Below are 18,607 nucleotides of genomic sequence, written 5' to 3' on the forward strand. Positions count from 1 at the left end.
TTCCAGGAGGCGTCAGCCGAAACCTCGACCTGCTTGGCACGCTTTGTCCTCCGAGTACGATGACCGTGTATGCGAGTCCTTTGGATGTGACACACGAGCATCCTACGAGTCCCGCAGCATTCCGGCACGAAATGGGCAATGGCTATGCGCTCGATGACCAAGCCCTGCAAGACTGTGCAATAGGTTCTGTGCGTGACGGAGGCTGCTTCGAGCAGCAAAAAATGGCCCCTGATATAAACGCCAGTTTTGGAACGCATAGCTAAGATGCTGGTCTGATCACCGTTGCTCCAGCTGGCGATCAAACCAGGGCAACTTCTTCTGAAACCCAGCCATCAAGAAGAAGCCCCGTCCAAGGTGTTGTTTTGAAGTGCAAATGGGAAGGTTGCAAATCTTCCGGCTCCTTTGGTCAGGCGCCTGACTTGGTGAGACATGTGAAAAGTGCCCACATTGCTCCGGGTTCATATCTGTGTCCAGCAGCAAGATGCTAGAAATCATTCAACAGGAAAGATAACCTAGAGGCTCACTTCCAGCGGCGGCATAAAGTGGTCGAAGATGGGCGCAAGAGGGGTGTGGGGAACAGGAGAGGAAGAAGAGGAAAGGAAGGAGTGCTACATCAGCGTATGTTTTGATGATGATGAGAAAGGATGGCTCAGAGAGTATCTTGCAGTCAAGATAGATTAGTTTCATGGTCGCCAATAAACCTTCCATCCCAGCATGTATGACGGATTGGGAACTGAGGCCCCTGGATAGGAGATTTCCAGTATGATGTATTTCAGGGCCAAAATCTTGCTGCATTATTATCAATGTTGGCAATACTTCCTGTTGTTCGTTAAAATATAGTATAGATTACAATGCCTAAGATAAGAAACTCACTAACACTGCTTATATTAGGCTCTTGGATTTGAGATGATATTCTGCTATTCATAGCCAGGTAGAGCAGACTAGGCTATAAAAAGGAACAATCATAGTACTACTGCTTTTATAAAGGCCCTTCTTCTTTTGGTTCTAAGGCAGAATCTCCTTACTCCTTATTAGGGTACTCTCGTTACTCCTGGTATTCTTGTCGTAGGTGTAATATAAATAAATCTGCAGACTAAAGCGCACACACATCACAGTACATTATCAATGTCAGTAAGAAATACATTAACGAGTACCAACCCGAGCCTAGACTATAAATAAGTACAGTACACGAGTAATCCCTGCAAGGACGTAGACAGGCCCCCAGACAAACCCGATCAAACAGACATGGATATCACGGATATCGACCCCAAACTAACATTCGTCACGGTGATATTGTTCGACCTCTTCAGACGGAGGCTTGGCTGGATTCCTTCACCACGTCGGGATCCTCGCCGTACGCCGACCGATATTCTTGCACGTACCGCTCGCTATCCGCTTCCTGGAGTCTCTTGTATTTCTGTGTTGTCCGCTCGTCAGTTTCAGCCCCGGACCAGGAAAATTGATAGATGGACAATCTCACCTCTTTCTCTTGCTCGGTCAGACCCCTCCACTCGTCGGCAATGCGCTTGGTAGCTTCGCGGATCGACATGTGCTTCAGATCGCCGCTCTTGAATCGCTCTTCGACGAAGAAGAGGAACGACGATTGCACCCCCTTGACCTGTCGGTCGTCTCGGATCGGGTTCATCCTGATGGGATGTTTGAAGGACTCGGTGAGCTTGGCCAATCGTCTCCGGGCAAGATTGGCCTGTCGAATCTCGAGAGGCGTGTGAGACTTCACCCAGGACTCGTACGCCGCGGCATTAGCCGCCTTATTCGACTCTGCCTGGCGCTTATAGGGCTGCAACGGACACATGTGAGTTAGACAAGCACGAACTCCCGGGAACGAACTGTGCTGCTACAAACCTCCAGTTCCTCAGGCGACAGAGTCTTGTACGCAGAGGTCAGCTCGCGGAATCCCTCCAGCCCGCCTTTGGTCTCCTTCATCTTTTCCTGAATCCAGAGGACATAGCCCGATGTCGGGAGACCCTTGGGCTCCTTCAATGCGACCTTCTTAAGCGCTCGGATCTCTGCTGCCCGTTTCCGGGCCTCCAATCTCTCCACCTGCTCTGGCGTCAACTCCTTCTTCGCTTTGGCAGTCTTGGCCTTGCTGGCGGTCCTCTTCTTGGCCGATTTCGCCTTCGCCCTTCCTGTCTTCTTCTTGGGACGACCGACAGTCGCGTAGGAATTGGCCAATGCCCGGGTGGGCGTCCTCTTTGGCAAGCCCGCAGCTGCGATCAGGTGCGAGGGGCGGGTGCTTGCGGTTTGGGCGACGCGTCGAACATGGCTAGGGGCGAGAGAGATACGAGTAGAGACGGGCAGGGTCTCGCGCAGGTTGAGCTGGCGGAAGATGCACCGCGCCCGGCGGGCTAGGATCAACGGCATGGTGAGCCCTCAAGCTGCGATGGACGTTGCAAGAATTGGAGGGGTTGATTCAGGGTTGAAGCACGGTCGTATATATCAACGCGGAGCTTGATGAAACAGGAGGCTGGGTTACCAAGGTTCGCTTCGTTTGGAATCTGCCGAATCGGGCTAGTCTGCACGTGACAGGAATGCTGTGGTCCACTTCCCGTTTTCGATGACGTAATTGCTTAGTCATGGGATAACTGAAGTACAGCACGTACTACCATTTTGACCAAAATTATTATGATTATTATTCTTCTTATTGTCATTTTAATAGAGTGGAAGGGGAGTAGGTGGTAAAAAGAACAATAGAATAAGAAGTATCGTGTTAGGGGGTTCTACCTGAAGAGTACGGTGCAATCCTACTAAGCATCTAGCATTGTACCCATCTTCCACAACGCACAGAAGAAAAACTGACTGACAGTGCTCGACTATTCATGGCTGACTGTTAATATGACTTTCTTCAGTTTCAAGGAATTTCGATCAAAGAGGTGTATGTTAGAGTGAAAGATTGATTTCTCTCTTTACAGTTGTATATATAGTTAGGGTTATTCAGCACACAGTATGATTTAGCTAAGAACTCCTCAACTACTGCACCAGAGGGCCCGTTAAATCGATATCAATTGCTGGGTCGACTGATTTATACTGTTCTTTCATAAGTAGTTCGTATCTGTTTACATTTTGAATGTTTTCTATGACTAGAACTGATATTTTTAGCTTCACAAAGCTGAAAACAAAGGAAAAGAAGATAATAAAAAAGAAGTAAAAGGAAAAGAAGTATCGACTTCGTATCCCCATACTCATCCTCGTGGTATCTACCAACGCCAGGCTAAAAGTCTTGCAAGCATTGAACCAGTTCGATCCTTAGGTACAGTACCTATATAGTCAGACAGTCAACAGTCATTACCGGTCAGTAAACGCGTCTAGTCAGCATGCTGTGAAGAGAAATGGTAGTATGAGCTCGGAATTGCCTGGCTCGCTGGTTGGTTATCGCTGGTCGTCACGTTGAACTGCGTGCTGACCATGATATCACCATTCTTGCACAGTTCCTCCTCGGAGCCGTGATCGCCACCCTGCGACCCCAGGATCACGCTGCCCTTGCCGGGCTTGCGACCCGTCCGCACCTGCGACACGGTCCCCAGCTCGTACCGCGACGGTTTCCCTTTACCGCTGGTCTCCGCCGTGTCCGAGATGTGTGTCTTCCAGACGGACCGAAGGGACGGCGCGTTGGCCGTCAGGATGGCGGTGCACAGCTCCATCGTCGTCACGATGTCGACCGATCCGTAGACGTAGGTTGTGCGCGAGCCGCTGCCGAGTTGCACGAGCACGATGAACCGGAGTAGAGACACCACGATGGTACTCCCGCCGAGGGTGAAGCAGAACATTAAGCCGATCCGACGCCTGACGGTCGTGTGGAGAACCCACAGAGGATAGATAGGGAGGATATAGATCAACAGGTCCGTCAGGACGTTCTACTTCGTCTCTTACGTTAGTGGACGACTGCTGCGTATATGAGTGCGAGCTGGAGCAGAGACGACTTACAAGACTCGCGGGAATGTACAATGTGATTGGGGTCGGGATGCATTTCGCATTAGGGTACGCGCTGGGGTTGAAGAAGGCACCCAAGGGGATACACTGCAGCCCGTAGAATAACCAGACTGCAACGGTCTGGCAGGTGGTGAAGGCCATGACGGCAAACACCATCGTCCGGTACAAGGGGGTGCTGCTCAAGACGCGGAGATAGAAGGTCAAGAACGACATCTTGATCAGCCACTGGCACAGGATGTAAACGAATTCGATGATGAAGAGTAACTGTATTTGTCCTCTATTAATAAAAAAAAAGCATTTACGCCTGCGCGGGGATGATACGACGAACCAAGGTGATTTTCGCGATGTTTTCTTGTGGAACACCATATAGTCTAGAAATCAGTCATGTCAGTTCATCGTCTTGTCAGTCGCTCGAGTCTGCTTCCAGACGTGGCAACTTACTTTCCTCCCCCATCGACGATCATCTGTCCCAGGATGCCTTGCGTGACGAGCCATGCGATCTAGATAACGAACACACAAAATCAGAGGCCTTATGAGATCTGGAAATGATAGGAACAGGTGCACCCACAGACGCAGCGACCATAAACCAGTCATCCATTCCAAAGGACTTGGAGATGTAGAGACGCGAGTAGAACCGGAGCAGACATGACAGTCCCGTGATCACGACAAAGGGCATCGTGATGCCCCATGCTGCGGGCTGCAAATTGTCTGTGATGGCCATTACGCTATCGAGGCATTGATGTCGCCGACTCTGGGGTTGAAGGGGGGAAAAAAGGCCCGAGCACAGCAGGAATCGTTGTGTTGCTGTACAAACAGAACTATATATGGCCTCTGCCCAAGAGGGTGGAGGCGGACGTTGAAGAACATGAAACATGAAGCACGGAGATCGTCTCAGGAGGACGCTGGTTGAGGTGTAGTTCGACATGTCAGTCGAATTTAGCTACCTAGGTACTACCTATGGCGCCTGTTCGGCACATCAGGCCAATTCCGATGGTAGGGTCGAGAGTCGAGACCCTTGTTCCTCAGTCTTCAACGGCAGACTAACGTTAATTGCAGAATTCCTCAGGTGACGATGCTAATTATCATAGATTTATGACCGGGAAGTGTGCTTACTGCCGGAGAGATGCTAATCTGACTTGGCAGCTGGCGTACCTAGGGCATCTCTAGCTGTTCGGCTTGGTCTTAGATTCCTTCCAAACACAAGAATTGGAAGCAAGGACAGGATTTCTACTCTGAGACTCTCGAGTCAACGAGAGAACAAGTTGTGGCCAGGCAAAGAGTAGGTCGGAGTCTAGAGTCTAGGACCCTGGCAATGACTTGCGCCTCCCTACCAGGTCACTAGTGATTGTTGGCGTCTCCCGACGGGGCGTTCCATCAAGCGCGGCGATCCAAGGCGAATTGATTATCTTAGGTAGATAATAAAGCCCTCCTAATTCTTCCCCAGAAGAGTGAGAGCTACAGAAGACTCAGGATCTGAGGGACTAGAAAACTGGTCTCTGGCATCAATTCCACAGATGCAGCAGCTGGAATGATTTCGCAGACAAGAAAAATAAATATATCTCTTTGCGATGCCGATCTGCTGTCATCGCCCAAGCAGGCCGCGTAGGCGATACTGCGTACTGTTTGCTGTTTGCTGTTTCGGTACAAGGCCGGTGGATCAATTAGGTAACCTGCTAGACGGCCGTCTATAATGGGAGATCTTATGCCTTTGGTGGAGCATTCTGCATTTTTTTTTGTCAGAATGACTCGAATGAGACCGTCTGCGGGAGGATCAATAAAAATGAGTACTCTGTAAACTGCAAGGCAAGCTGCTAGCTCGTCGATTTCTGCAGTCGGGACCGTCGTAGATCATCAACGGCGACGTCCGGATTAGGGCAACGCCGTTCCGATATTATTATTAACGGCTGCTGCGAGGAAAATCTCCACGAGCCCAAGTGGATCCAGCGCTGCAATGGCAAAGGGGGATTTCCGGAGTTATTCTTTGCCCTACGGAACCCTGCCGCGGGTGACAGCTGTCAAAAGACGCCTTCTTCCCTTCATCCGGCCCTTAACAGCGCCGTGTTAAGATTTAAAATTGTAGACGATCTTCCCGCCCCGTTTAGCTGCCGCGCCAGCTCACCAGGCCAACCCCACTGCAGCGAAGCAGCCAACGACAGAGGCTGGTAAGGACCCTTCTTTGATGCTAAAAGATGCTAATAACGCACAATAGGAATTGGCGTGAATGTTACGGAGTCCATCCGTTGTCCAGACTTCACCCACAACGTTGAGCCGTCTGCCGGCACTGCACGGAGGACTGATCCCTCCTCTTGATTTCCAACCGGCATGCAGTAGTTTGGATCTATGCAGAGAATTGACAGGGATGTTTTATCAGGATCCAGGAGTCATATTATCAATCATGAGGTTGAGGTAGTCGGATATATTTCAAGGAAGCAACCATCTTCGACATATCATTTCTTCCAACGTTCACCGTCGAACCATCCCATTCCCATCCATCAAGCTTTCACAGGAGTCATACCTTCGACAAACACATCGTTTACACCCGTTACCACTCCAAGGTTGCCGTCCCGGTTGACCCCCAGCCACTCCCGCAGCTGCGGGCTCAACGTGGCTTTCGTCTCCTCCGACAGACCCACGGCCCAATTGACCTGGCCGCGCAGGAAAGGCGCGTTGTATGCCCCGAACAGGAGCGCTCGATCGACGTCCTTGGTGATGTTGCACCCGGAGGTGTGCCAGAGGCGGCCGTCCATCACCACGATGGAACCGGCCTTGGCCTCGAACGGCACCAGCATCTTCTTCGCTTCTTCGTCCGGCGGGACGTCCGCCCTGGTTTTCCAGTGATGGCTGCCTGGGATGTACAGCGTCGCTCCGTTCTCGTAGTAGATGTCCGTCAGGCACCAGATGACATTCAGACCCCACGTCGACAGCCACGGGTCGGGGCACTGCAGCGAGAGATCCGAGTGCAGGCCCATGGACTTGGACCCGGGGCGCGCAATGTTGGCGGTGAAGTTGGAGACGAGGAAGTTCTTTCCCAGCGCCGACTGCACCATCTCAATGGCCACCGGATGCTGGATCAATTCCCGGAAGATGGGGTCCAGTTCCATCAGGTAGAAAACACGGACGTTGCTCTCGTTGGGGTCGAGCCATTCCAGGCGCGTAGGGTCGCCTCGACGCTCACTCTCCTCCTTGGCCTTCCAGAGGCGATCCAGCACCTCCTTGGTCTTCTCCGCGTCAATCACGTTGGGGATTACCGCCCATCCATCCTCCTTGAACTTGGCTTTTGCCTCTTCGAGCTGTTGGGGGGTGACAGTCCCGTTGGCAGCCATGATGACTGGTTGATATCTGCGAGGAGACTGTAAAGAGTAGAATTTCTGGGATTCTTGGTTTGGGAGGAAAGGAAGAAGGGACGGGAGTGCGGTCTGGGGTGTACACCGTAGAAATACTTGTCCAACTCTATCAGATCAGTTCAGATGATAGACAGGCCGGGTAATTCCCGGTTTCGCTGGTCGGGATAGTCATGCAACTCAGTTGGAGGGTCCCACGACGATTCATTTCTTCACGGCATTACTCCGTAAAGAGTCTGACTAGTGGACTATTAGTTAGCTGCTTGAGGTGGTCTACTCCGTATGGAGCAAGGTGCGGTCCGCTGCGTCCGCAAGGGTTCAGCTGCAGAAGCCAGAACCTTATTGCGATTCTGCAGCCAGGATGTCCTGCTGGGTTGATATTAGCTGTTTTGATGGTCCCTACTACGCGTAAGATGGATGTGATAGGCTGGTTGGCAGAAGGAAAATGGCCGACAAGAGGAATCGTGTACGGAGTATTTGCAGTCTAACCACGTATCTCTGCCTGCCGAGAGAATGCCGTAGGCCTAGGCCGTGTCTTGCTGACAACGTGCTCCATACGGAGTATCTCCTGTCGTTTTCTCGTGTCTGATGCTCAGACAACCTGGAGGCCTTCCATCCACCCGTAATGTGTGGAGCCTTAACTGGTCCTTAATAACGACGGTCTTTCAAAATCCCTTCATAGCACGAAGACCATTGCAAAGCGCAATAGAGTTTGCGACAGGACATCAAAGCTACCTGTATTGGCCTTATTGTTGCTGAAGACTGCTGGCAATGATTGAGGTCAGCTCTGTGGTATACGAAGTAGACACGCTATAAAAAAAAAGAGTAAACAAACCGCATCATCTGAGCCAACCTAGGACGGCATTTTTGATGCAGCTAGGAAGTAGCTACAGAGCGTGTCTGCAGACTCAAAACTTAAAATCGCAAACCTTGCGGTATTAGCAATGGTATTTAACCATCCCGCAGTTGTCGAAGCAGATGAGTTAAGTGGGGAGAAGCTTTTCTACGACGGAAAGGCACCATTGAGAGCCAATGCGTAAAGAACAGACAGATCTATCTAAATAATACATGTTGTGTTGTGAGTACAAATGAAAATACACCATCATATGTTTATTTATTTATGCTCTATGACAACAATACTGCCAAATATGTGATTTCGAGTATGTGTAGATACTATTATTCAGTGAAGAAAATTGTTGACATGGTTAGGAGACATAAAAATGAAGATCCTCAGAAGATAAAGAAAGCAACAGCAGTTATATGCAGATTTCTCATTTTGGAAGTACATAGCAAGACCAAAATACTGCTCACTGTAGCATTTCATTCGATGATCATATGCAGCAAAGATACAATTGGTATCGCGTGCAGCGACATCAACGAAGTTGGATCCTCACCCATCACGTGTTGAATGTCCATCTTCGATCACGTGGACTGTCCTTTCATACACTAAGGACAGTCTGTAGCTAGATTAGGTAGGTAATTTAGAAAGATTATTGCTCTTTACATACACTTGCATGACTGCGTAACGCATCAATTGGGTTGCTGAGGATGCTGAGATATGACATATCACACAGCATAACACACAGCTTACACAATAACTTTTTGCAAGCCTGCACACAGAGACGTGCGTCTTACGGAGTATTTCAGAGTCAATAATACAGCCTCGGCATAAGTTGCGTTCTGGGTTTACTTTAATCCTCGTCTCTTTGCCCCGCCGTACTGTATATTCACCCTTCCACTAGTTGATTCTCTCAACGCAATAGACCTACCACAGTCCAGGCGAGACTATGTCTAAAGGTAGGAAAGACGAACTTAAACTTGTGGCTAGCTAGCAGCCGTGACGAAACCAGTCTGTGTAGGTAAGGGAAGGGATGGAAGACCTGCATATCAAAAGGAAGAGTAGTGGCTGTAAAAGAGCCCACAAAAAACTAACTGCTCCAGCTTCTTTCACTCCCTGAGTTCTCAGACTTGATCCTTCAGAGGGAAGAAGAGGAATTAAAGGTCCATAAGTTGGTAATGTGGACAGTCAGAGTTCTTTTCTCGCATGTTCAATGGTGAGTGGAAGGTACGTGTGAAGAAGAGGCTCATGTAGGATGAGATAGTTACAGAATGCAGACGGCTGACAATGTCATACGTGGAAGCAATGGTCCACTTCATGTACGGATATGATTATGACAGCAGTGGGAGTAATTGCAGTCGTGGTTTGCCCTTACTCTTTAATATCGAGGTGTATCGAGTCGAAGACACTAAAGCAGCGAGCAAAAGAGAAATTCGAACACGCTGCCAAGACTATTGGGGAATGGATGACCTTTTGCCATTTTGGATGCTTACGCAAGCCCGGGAGCCTGAGGCCCCTAATCATGTCATATTTGGGCCTTGCGGCCTCAGGCAGAAACATCACATGACCTCGCTTACAGACCTCTCGAGGCGTCTTCCTAGAGACAAAACCGATCCATCATGGCTCCTCTTCTCCTAGCCCTTGGCACATTATGGCAGTTGATTGGAGCTTTGTAATAATATAACCCTGATTCGCCTGTTATCAGAGCGCTCTACTCCGTATATGTACGGAGTAGCCTGTAGCCGTGCTTAATCTAAGCTCGCTGCTCGTGGAGACTGGAGACCAAGCACGCTAACCCCCACACATGATCCCATCCCCAGATACCGGGGTAAGTGGAGACATGGGAAACCTAAGACTCCACCCTCGACATGACACCTCAGGTCCCGGCATCACGCTCCAGGAAACTGTGCTCGTGGGCATGGCACATTCCCATGATAAAGGTACATAATGCATGGGTCTCGTTATCTGGTGTCTCTCGAGCATAAATGGTCCTTTCCGAAGGCCATTACCCTAGTATACCCTAGTAACAGGCGAATCGTCCAGCAGGAAGCCTTTCAATCTGAAACCCCTATTTCTGTCTCGCGAGTCTATTGATCAACCCGGTCCACACAGAGTTCATGGACCGTCACAATGCAAGCACGGACCACCAATCAGAAGCGGAGAGCAGGCGAGACAAAGAAGAACCAAATTCGACTGCCATGGGTTCCTTGTCTTTAGCAAAGCAATAATAATCTCTGTGACTTGTGAAGACAGTGCCCTTTTCAGGTTCAGTCGAGGGAGTGAGATACGGCCAAGTAAACAAATATGTCTCCCACCATACTATTTGATAGAAGAAATCGACGATATCGAGCGCCACGACACCAAGGTCGTACTATCATGCCACTCGGCGCAATCAGAAATCCTACGGGACGAAACCTTGGCTGTGATTGCCTGACAACACGGCATCAGCGCTTGCCACCCTGCAGGGATGCCCAGACGTCACCCCCCGCCCTCCCCCAGTCAGGGCCATCCACATCTGCTGCTCGCAGCCTTGGCCCGAGTGACTATTTACCCCGCTTCAAGTACGACGTAATTAGCCAAGGTTGGCGCTATTATTCCCTCCCAAACCGCAGGTAGAAGTCGTATGTATATATAAGCAGCAGCAACAGCAGCACGGGACTCGGGTTCCTGAACTCGTGGGACTATGTGAGTCTGTGACCATCCACACAGACAAGACATAGACACAGACACAGCCAGAAACCCGCAGACTATTTATTCATTTATTGAAAAGAAGCAGATCCACCATCGAACATGTCATCGAGTCAGATCCTGCAAAACTTGCTATCCCTTCCTGCGCGTTCCAGACAGCAAGTCGGCACTTGGAGGAACAGGCTTTGGTCAACAGGTAACAGAACCACCTCTTCTAATATAACCCCAACAAACGCCGATAATCAGTCTACTAAAGGCAAACGGAATACTAGATAAACCGAAAAAGGAGGGACAACACTTCCTGCGAACATCACTCAATATCCATCGACCAGTCTGGATTACGGCAGGAGGCGCTACCTACACGACGCTGGCTGCTGTCTACCTCGCTCGACGCTACCTGCGCCTTGTCAGGTAGTTTACCACTGCCCCATCGAATCGAAATTTCATTAGTTTCGCCCTCCACCGTTCCTTACCGTCTGTCTCCTTTATCTATCAACATCCGACCTGCTCCTTTACGGATAGATTTCTTCACGATTCCTTCTCTGAAGGACTCCTAAGGTGATTGAGATATCTATCGATTTGGAGGATTTGCGTTTAGGCAGGGTCTTTTTTGTTGTTTTGATTTGATTATTTCGGGTGGTCTGGTTATTTTAGCCATAACATGGCAAGAAATGGAGTTTTCAAATGGTTTAGTTACAGTTGACACATGTATATATCACGATTTTCATTATGGAAATCAATCAGAATCATTATTGCCAGCCAGTTAGGAGAACATGCTGACATACTAGTGTGGTGTTAAGTTGCCTGGCAAGGCGCAATGGGGAGATGAAGCCTTCGTTGACGTCGGCGCCGTGCTGGACAAGTAGATTCACCACGTCCAGACCATCATCACCTGCATAGACCGCATACAGTAGGATTGGAATAGCTTGGCGTGAATCCTTTTCGTCCTTCGCAAGTCCTACCATTCTCCTGGTATGATGCACGTCTGCACCATGATCGAGTAATGCCTTCACCACGGTGGTAAGCTTGCCCATTTCATAACATTGACGCTTAGAAGCAGACTTCACAACTTCGAATAATGCGGAAGAGGGTAGTCCCGGACAGTTAGGGTCTACGCCATGATCAAGCAATGCTTTGACCACAGTAGTAGGTTCGAGAATTTTACGAGTTAGACTCGAAAAGGGTAGAAACGGACCATCGGGGTCTGCGCCGTCTTGGGTTAAGAAACGGATGCTGTCTACGTACGGTACTTGGCAAGCCTGCTGTAGTAGGTTGGTATTTCTTGTTGCGCCATGGTCGACAGGATAAATGCGATTGACATTGAATCCAGGTGGTTGGACAATAACGCGGAGTATTTCGAGCTTATTCTCCCTGATCACATCGAGTGCTATGCGGCTGAAATCACCCATCTGCCATCCGTACTTTGTGAGGAGATACTCGAAGAGCGCGACATTGTCCTTGCTGATGGCGTGTTCCTGCAATAGACCAATGTCCAAGCAATCTTCATTGTTCTCTGCAAGGGTCTTGATGATCTCCAGATGATTGCAATGAAGGACCTTGGGTTCAAATCACGACGAAGAAGACGCCGCACCAAGTCGCCATTACCCTCCTTGATAGCAGCATCCAGTACCATCACGCCATCTTCCTCGGCAGCTCCGGCTTCCACAAGCAATCCACACACAGCTAGGGACTTGTTCCGGTTCCAGTCGCGGGACGCCTCCCCCTCAAGTGGCACTCCTTCAACCACTGTTCCCACCGGTGTCAGGCATTTTATCCCACCAGCATCAGGTCTGATCTCCCTTTTTAATCGTGGATCAGCACCATGCTTGAGGAGGAATGCAACAACTTCCTTCTGGCCCCCGAGAATTCACTGCATCTAGTCCTTCCCTAGGATAGGATTATTATATTGCCACTCTTACGGAGACAAAGTACCTTTTTTTTCTTTGCTTATGCCGTCATTTCACGTGTAAGCTTATTGTGTGCTGATATTTGTTGCCCATACACTGATGGTGTTGACCTTGATGCTTTGAGACCACGGTCCCCTGCTCGAGCTGAGACGTGAGTTACGTTTGGCAGATTACTTGTTGAGAGGGAAGAAGGGGGAAATAAGGTAAAACTTTTCTTCCTTTGTACACACAGTTCTATATTGACCAGCTTGACTAATTTGATTCTATACCGGAGATGGTAAAATTGTCGGCCTTGATGATCGGGACTACCAGATATCTAAGCTTCGAGACGTATAAGCCTCGACAAAAATTATCACGATGGGTCAAATATATAGAATACAAGATCATAAATGAATCCATTCTCATACATAACAAGAACGATACATCCCTTCTCGACTTTCACAATATAGTCATACAGCACCACTCTGGAAATAACACTATTGCATGTTCATCACAACAAACAAGACCATCATTTTTGTCCTTCTTATCATCCTTACCGATGATTGTCCAATTCATCCATACCTAACATCCCAAATCCTCCCATCATCATCGATATGGATGGTGAGTCTAGAACAGAAAAAGAAGTTAGCTTAGTACTCAAACAAAACCGAATCACTCTGCAATAACATAAATCTACCCAAGTATATAAAGAGCAAAGAGAGAAGGACGACATACCGATCAGGCTGATAATCCAACGTCGTGACATCACCGCGTCTGAGAACGCGATGGAGAGGCGGAAGATCTCTCATGGCGAAGGACTAGCGAGCCATCACATCACATTATCAAGTCAGTCCATCATTCAGGATTTCTCCTTACGAGGTTGCTTTGGGGGGCAAGCGGAGTGGTTTGATACATTCGCATCCGTCGTCGACTCAGTCAGTTTCTTGCCCACGAGCTTGGTGATCCATTCCGACTGCTCGCTTAGGCTGGTGTTGATGCCGGGGACGAGGAGGGGCATAGTGGCGTCGTGGCGGAAACCTATCTAATAATTGCAGTGTGTTTTTGTAATTGGTAGTCTGCCAAGAGAAGATTCCAGTCAATAATCCTGTCAAGAGAAGACTGAAATCAATAATCCTGTGATAGATGGATGAAGAGGAAGCAAGGCAGCACGATTATTTCGTACTCGTACTGCATGACGTCAGTGGGGACGATGGATCCATCGGATGGATCATGGATCCACAGCACGCTATTCCGCTTCGGGCCATACTTAGGGCTCGACGAGTATACCCTATACAGTCCATTTAGGTATACAGAGACTCACTTCTATAAATGAATAACGTAGAGACTTACTGAGATAACGTATAATATACCACATTCCGTTCTTATTCATCTGATCTTCTGTATTCATCTCCATTGCGCAGTATGCAAGATACAGTACATACGTGTATGCGCGGTACAGGATAGAATTCCTCCTCCGAAATACTCTGTAAATATTGTGTACCAGAGTACTCGTGCCAGCTTCATAGTATGGAAATACCTAGTCATCGCAGGTAATATTACTGGTCGTCTAGTAGACGTCTGAAATATGTACTGTTCAGGTACCTTAGGTACCTGCTATCAATACTGCAGGCATCATCACCAACTAGTAAAATCAGGCAGACATCATGACTCCCAACCTGCGAAGCAGTCAGTCGGTTAGTAGTATGGAGTCAAAAACAGAAATCTCCATGCGTCTCCCAAGGAGGAAACAAAGAAACAACAGCAAGAAGATAATTTAAAAAAAAATACGGGGTGCCCCCCCTCCCGGAGCACCCCCTGGGATTTGTATGTAGTTAGGTAAGAAATGGGTCTTACTGGCAACCAGAGGGGTTCGAACCCGCGCCGGGGGCAATTGGTGGAGACCTAACCACTCCACCATACACGGCATCGGGTCGTAGGGGGGATGGGGGTTATGACCGCACATCTGTCTGTTTGTTCTTGGCCTTGGCTTGTCAGGGCAGTCAGGAGTTAGGTAGGTAGTTATGTTGCCTGATTTGCGGGCGGAGGGTGGTTTGTTGGTGCCTGTTTAGCATGTTGCATCGCAAGAAATAGATAAATCGATCCATGGAAAGCAGGCCGAAGCGGTTGTGATCTCTCAAATATATTCATACAGAAATACTCGAAGAGGAAAGTAGTTAGTAGAGTCTAGGGCTACGAGAGGTCCCATTTTCCAGCAAAGAAACCAAAGACAGCGCGATCGAACATGTCCTGTAAGCAGAGCTGAGGCAATAATGAAATTCTAACAGGCGAAATGGATAATAATAGCACAAACCTTAAGCCGATCACCAACTGGGCGCGACAGGCATCCACGTGGCCGCTTAGTTTCAGGCTTTCCTGCAGTGTAATCGAGATTATGCACGTCTCGACGCCTCTCTACGACCAAAACCGTCTTGAAATCATGTTCTGGACCAGGGCCTCGGCAGGTCTACGACCAGATGCCCGACCCTCAATAGGAGGTGAGCATGGGCAGCTGTGCCGATGGGGGCGGATACTACGATTACAGCTACAGCGTGGTGCGCGGCATTGATCGCTGTGGACATCTATGTGCCTGGCTGCCCACCAGCCGCAAAGGCACTGCTTTATGGCATCTTTCAGTTGCAAAGGAAGATGAGACGCACCAAGATCATTTAGGTGTGGTATCGGAAATAGATACAGGTCGAGTCAGTTACGAAGCATTTATCCGCATAAAAAGGCTTATTAAATTTACATTTAATCATTTTTATAATTAAAATATGTAAAATTTATAGAAATCTTAAAACGAAGTACTCTTAGAATATGGAAAAGTAGTTGTAATCTTTAAGGAATATTTGCTCTAGTTAGAGAGTAAACATTGGTTAAATATTATTATTCTATAAAAAAGAGTTAACGCGACATGTCATGTTAGAGTAACAATGTTCGAAAACTAGGTGATATAAATATAGAAGAATGCTAGATCTTACATGATTGTCAGCGTTTGATATCAAACAACGTGATATATCTAGAATACTTCTGTCTGTCGTTGATGGAGATATCCTGGGACAGTAAGCCATGACATCGATCTAACAGCGGAGAAGGCTGAACGCAATTTTTTTTTCTGGGCGATATTTTTAGACATCTGCCAGCCCTGTAATCTTGCGCCAGTCGCATAACTCATGTCGAGCATCTGGATAGCCAGAGATATCTTAGTGGTGGATTGCTTGACAACTCGAATTCAAAGGTATGCCAATCCCATCCTGAACCGATATCCTCGAGTACCATGAGGAGGCTGAGCAGAGGACAGCCTTGCGAAGCGTCCCAACTGATGATACTGTTTAATTAAAGTTGCAGTAACTCCCACCAGCAGCAGCCGCGTGTAATAATAGCTTGTTGGCGCAGACGTTTCCATCCAATGTTGTGCCTGTGTAAAGGCCCAGCTGTTGGTTACAAGGGTTATGAACGCTAATCGCGAACGGGGATTCTATTATTAGATATGCCGATCAACCAACGATAATTAATCCGCGTCGATACAAGGTTAGCCAAAGTAACAATATTAGCGCTGATCTCCAACTCATTTCGAGTCAATCATTCTGTCTAAAAGACAGGGTGGTTTGTTCTGCGTAAGAGTGGCATGCTCGACTGACAACAGATCGGCACTTTCGAATCGCGTCGAAGACGAGCACACGGCAAGATGAGAAGAAGTGGTTATCGAGAAGGAATTGTTGCAAGTTGGAATGAGGACGGTCACGTTGGCAGTGCACGAGACGGGCCCGAAATGGCCTAGTCTGGCATCCGTCGCTCCTACGCCATCTCAAAGTATGTACAGCAACACAATGCACATTATGTACTGCATTCCTCGCTATCCAACAAATAAGCAGCACGCCAAACCAAGCCCCGGACCCATCATGCCATGTGGGTTTGCAGAGCCTCTTGCGCCATCGCCTCTATTCACCGCGTCGGCCGTGTCAGTCAATCATTGCCCAGCTCGATGCTCTCAGCCTCACGCAGCCGCACTAGACCAAGTCTAGGGACCGAAAGCCTCATGAAGCCAGCATCGTGAATCTCATCGACATAGTCAACTAGAGGGGATGGAGGCTGTGCCTCGATCGCGCAGCCATGCTGCGGTTGATATAATGCAGACTGACCCATGCTGCTTTCCAGCAGGGAGGCTCACTCTATTGAATGCCTTGCATCAAGGACCATTCTCCATCTTCATCTCTGCATTGGGGTGGTTGGCCCCTCTGATCAACCCTTTGGATCGCGTCCGCATTCCAGTTGACGTGCCACGCATTCTCAACAGTCGTGTCTACCCCGCATGCTTTGCGGTGGTGGTGGCGTCTGTCAAAAAGGCTACAAGAGGATAATTGTGACCTATTTCCTCTATTCTTATCCTGCGCCAGGCTGTTTTGCTGGCTGTCGAACAGTTGGACGGTGAACCTTCTGCGTGTTCAGCTGCTGTACAACTCGCCATGATGATCATTGTTTCTCTTCTCACCTGGGCATGGACTGCACAGGCAGCGCCAATGTCAACAGATCGAGCAGAAAACCCCGCCAGAACGACTACTACAACATCATCCAAGAGGCTCTTAGCCATCCGATCTGAAAACGATGGAGAATCACAGGGAAGCATCATTGCTGCAGGTGTTATTTTCTCTCTCGTGGTCGTCGCTACCATAGTCGGTCTTGCCATCGTGTACTTCAGAGATCCGCAAAACTTCCTGAAGCGTCGCCAGAAGAAAAAGACGGGTCGCGATTCTACAAGCTCGACGGAGCCCTTGTCCGAAGACTATCTGAAGCGGTCGTCATCACTAATCTCGGACCGCGAGTCCATTATGTTCAGCAGAAGCCGCTCGTCGTCGTTGCAGTTTGCCGTGGTGGAGTCTGAGAAGCCACCACCACTGCCAAAAGTCTTGTACGCCCCTCTGGAGCAGATCGACACGTCGTATAACGCGGGGAATATTGTCATGACCGACCCGCACCAGCATGACCCCCACGTCTCCGAGAAAGGCACAAACACGTCGACAATCCCTGTGGTCATTACGCCTCCTCCCGACACTCCCACCTCGCAGCCGCAGACGACAGTAGCCCGTCCTGCGGATCTCAAAGCCTCAGCGCCGAGTCAGAATCCACCTACAGAGAAGCAGCAAAGCTCCAGTCGGGAAGAAGTGAGCACCCAAAGCACCACATCCGCATCCCACGCCGATGACGAGTCATCAGCCTTGCTCCCACGGTCATGACAATGACACCTCGATCAGTTTAGTGATTTCAAGTCTATTCAGTCAGCCGTTACGATTTTTGGAATGAATCTTTAGTGTCCTAGTTTTGTTCCTTTTTTTTTCCCCCTCCAAGCCGATGGAGAAAAAGGTTCGCCCTCGGACGGAGGAAGCTACAAAAAGATACCCATATCAATACTCATGCTTGTGCCCCTGATGAATGAGATTCTACCTCTTCCTCTTCTTCTTCCTCTTATCCTCTTGTAAATAGATTGATAAAAGAAAAGACTCCAAATTAGATAAACAGGAAGAGAAAAGAGAAGCAACCCCTTTTTCTTTTCGTACGAATTTACGAATCGTCCTAGTTTTTTGACTCGTTCTGACTGTAGTCTTATATACCATCCTGAATGCAAATAAGTACGTAAATAAAGTAGATAAATAAATACCTATTGACCACTAATACAAACCCAGGACTTTGTCTGCCCGGAGGATACGAATCATCTCTATCTATGATCGAGGTGAAAAAAAAGTGGGTGTGTGGTGTGTGGTTTCTTGTGTCTGGTGTCAATCAAGATGGAAAAGAAAGAAGGGGGAAAAATAAATGCGTGCATGCATAGGGACATGTCCGGCATGAATACATAGCGTAATTTTCGAAAAATCCCCAGCTTTACCCAGCTTTATTTTCTTCTTCCTTTTTTT

At 48.6% G+C, this 18,607-nt stretch overlaps 6 protein-coding genes across 6 annotated transcripts; 2 read left to right on the forward strand and 4 right to left on the reverse strand.

Annotated features, from left to right (window-relative positions):
* Positions 1–772: 772 nt before the first annotated feature.
* T310_1982 (HMG box protein) lies at positions 773–2,382 on the reverse strand (the record flags this gene model as incomplete). Its single annotated transcript, XM_013475158.1, has 5 exons — positions 773–819; positions 874–946; positions 1,109–1,169; positions 1,383–1,798; positions 1,849–2,382. 5 exons carry the CDS (start codon positions 2,380–2,382, stop codon positions 773–775), a joined length of 1,131 nt encoding a protein of 376 aa, XP_013330612.1.
* Positions 2,383–3,323: 941 nt separating this feature from the next.
* T310_1983 (uncharacterized protein) lies at positions 3,324–4,624 on the reverse strand (the record flags this gene model as incomplete). Its single annotated transcript, XM_013475159.1, has 5 exons — positions 3,324–3,872; positions 3,943–4,212; positions 4,277–4,319; positions 4,390–4,448; positions 4,517–4,624. The coding sequence occupies 5 exons, from the start codon at positions 4,622–4,624 to the stop codon at positions 3,324–3,326; spliced, it is 1,029 nt and encodes a 342-aa protein (XP_013330613.1).
* A 1,360-nt stretch (positions 4,625–5,984) lies between these two features.
* T310_1984 (Phytanoyl-CoA dioxygenase family protein) lies at positions 5,985–7,271 on the reverse strand (the record flags this gene model as incomplete). The annotated part of the gene is made up of 3 exons (XM_013475160.1): positions 5,985–6,107; positions 6,153–6,286; positions 6,464–7,271. 3 exons carry the CDS (start codon positions 7,269–7,271, stop codon positions 5,985–5,987), a joined length of 1,065 nt encoding a protein of 354 aa, XP_013330614.1.
* Positions 7,272–11,564: 4,293 nt separating this feature from the next.
* T310_1985 (uncharacterized protein) lies at positions 11,565–14,115 on the reverse strand (the record flags this gene model as incomplete). The annotated part of the gene is made up of 9 exons (XM_013475161.1): positions 11,565–12,328; positions 12,421–12,605; positions 12,818–13,038; positions 13,130–13,157; positions 13,259–13,378; positions 13,437–13,519; positions 13,615–13,739; positions 13,891–13,989; positions 14,052–14,115. The coding sequence occupies 9 exons, from the start codon at positions 14,113–14,115 to the stop codon at positions 11,565–11,567; spliced, it is 1,689 nt and encodes a 562-aa protein (XP_013330615.1).
* An 828-nt stretch (positions 14,116–14,943) lies between these two features.
* Positions 14,944–15,371, forward strand: T310_1986 (NADH-ubiquinone oxidoreductase subunit B; the record flags this gene model as incomplete). The annotated part of the gene is made up of 3 exons (XM_013475162.1): positions 14,944–14,950; positions 14,987–15,196; positions 15,250–15,371. The coding sequence occupies 3 exons, from the start codon at positions 14,944–14,946 to the stop codon at positions 15,369–15,371; spliced, it is 339 nt and encodes a 112-aa protein (XP_013330616.1).
* Positions 15,372–17,164: 1,793 nt separating this feature from the next.
* On the forward strand, positions 17,165–17,932 carry T310_1987 (uncharacterized protein; the record flags this gene model as incomplete). The annotated part of the gene is made up of 1 exon (XM_013475163.1): positions 17,165–17,932. One exon carries the CDS (start codon positions 17,165–17,167, stop codon positions 17,930–17,932), a length of 768 nt encoding a protein of 255 aa, XP_013330617.1.
* Positions 17,933–18,607: the final 675 nt, after the last annotated feature.

The sequence above is a fragment of the Rasamsonia emersonii genome (assembly GCF_000968595.1).
Source record: "Rasamsonia emersonii CBS 393.64 chromosome Unknown ctg1118621760009, whole genome shotgun sequence".
Lineage (NCBI taxonomy): Eukaryota > Fungi > Ascomycota > Eurotiomycetes > Eurotiales > Trichocomaceae > Rasamsonia > Rasamsonia emersonii.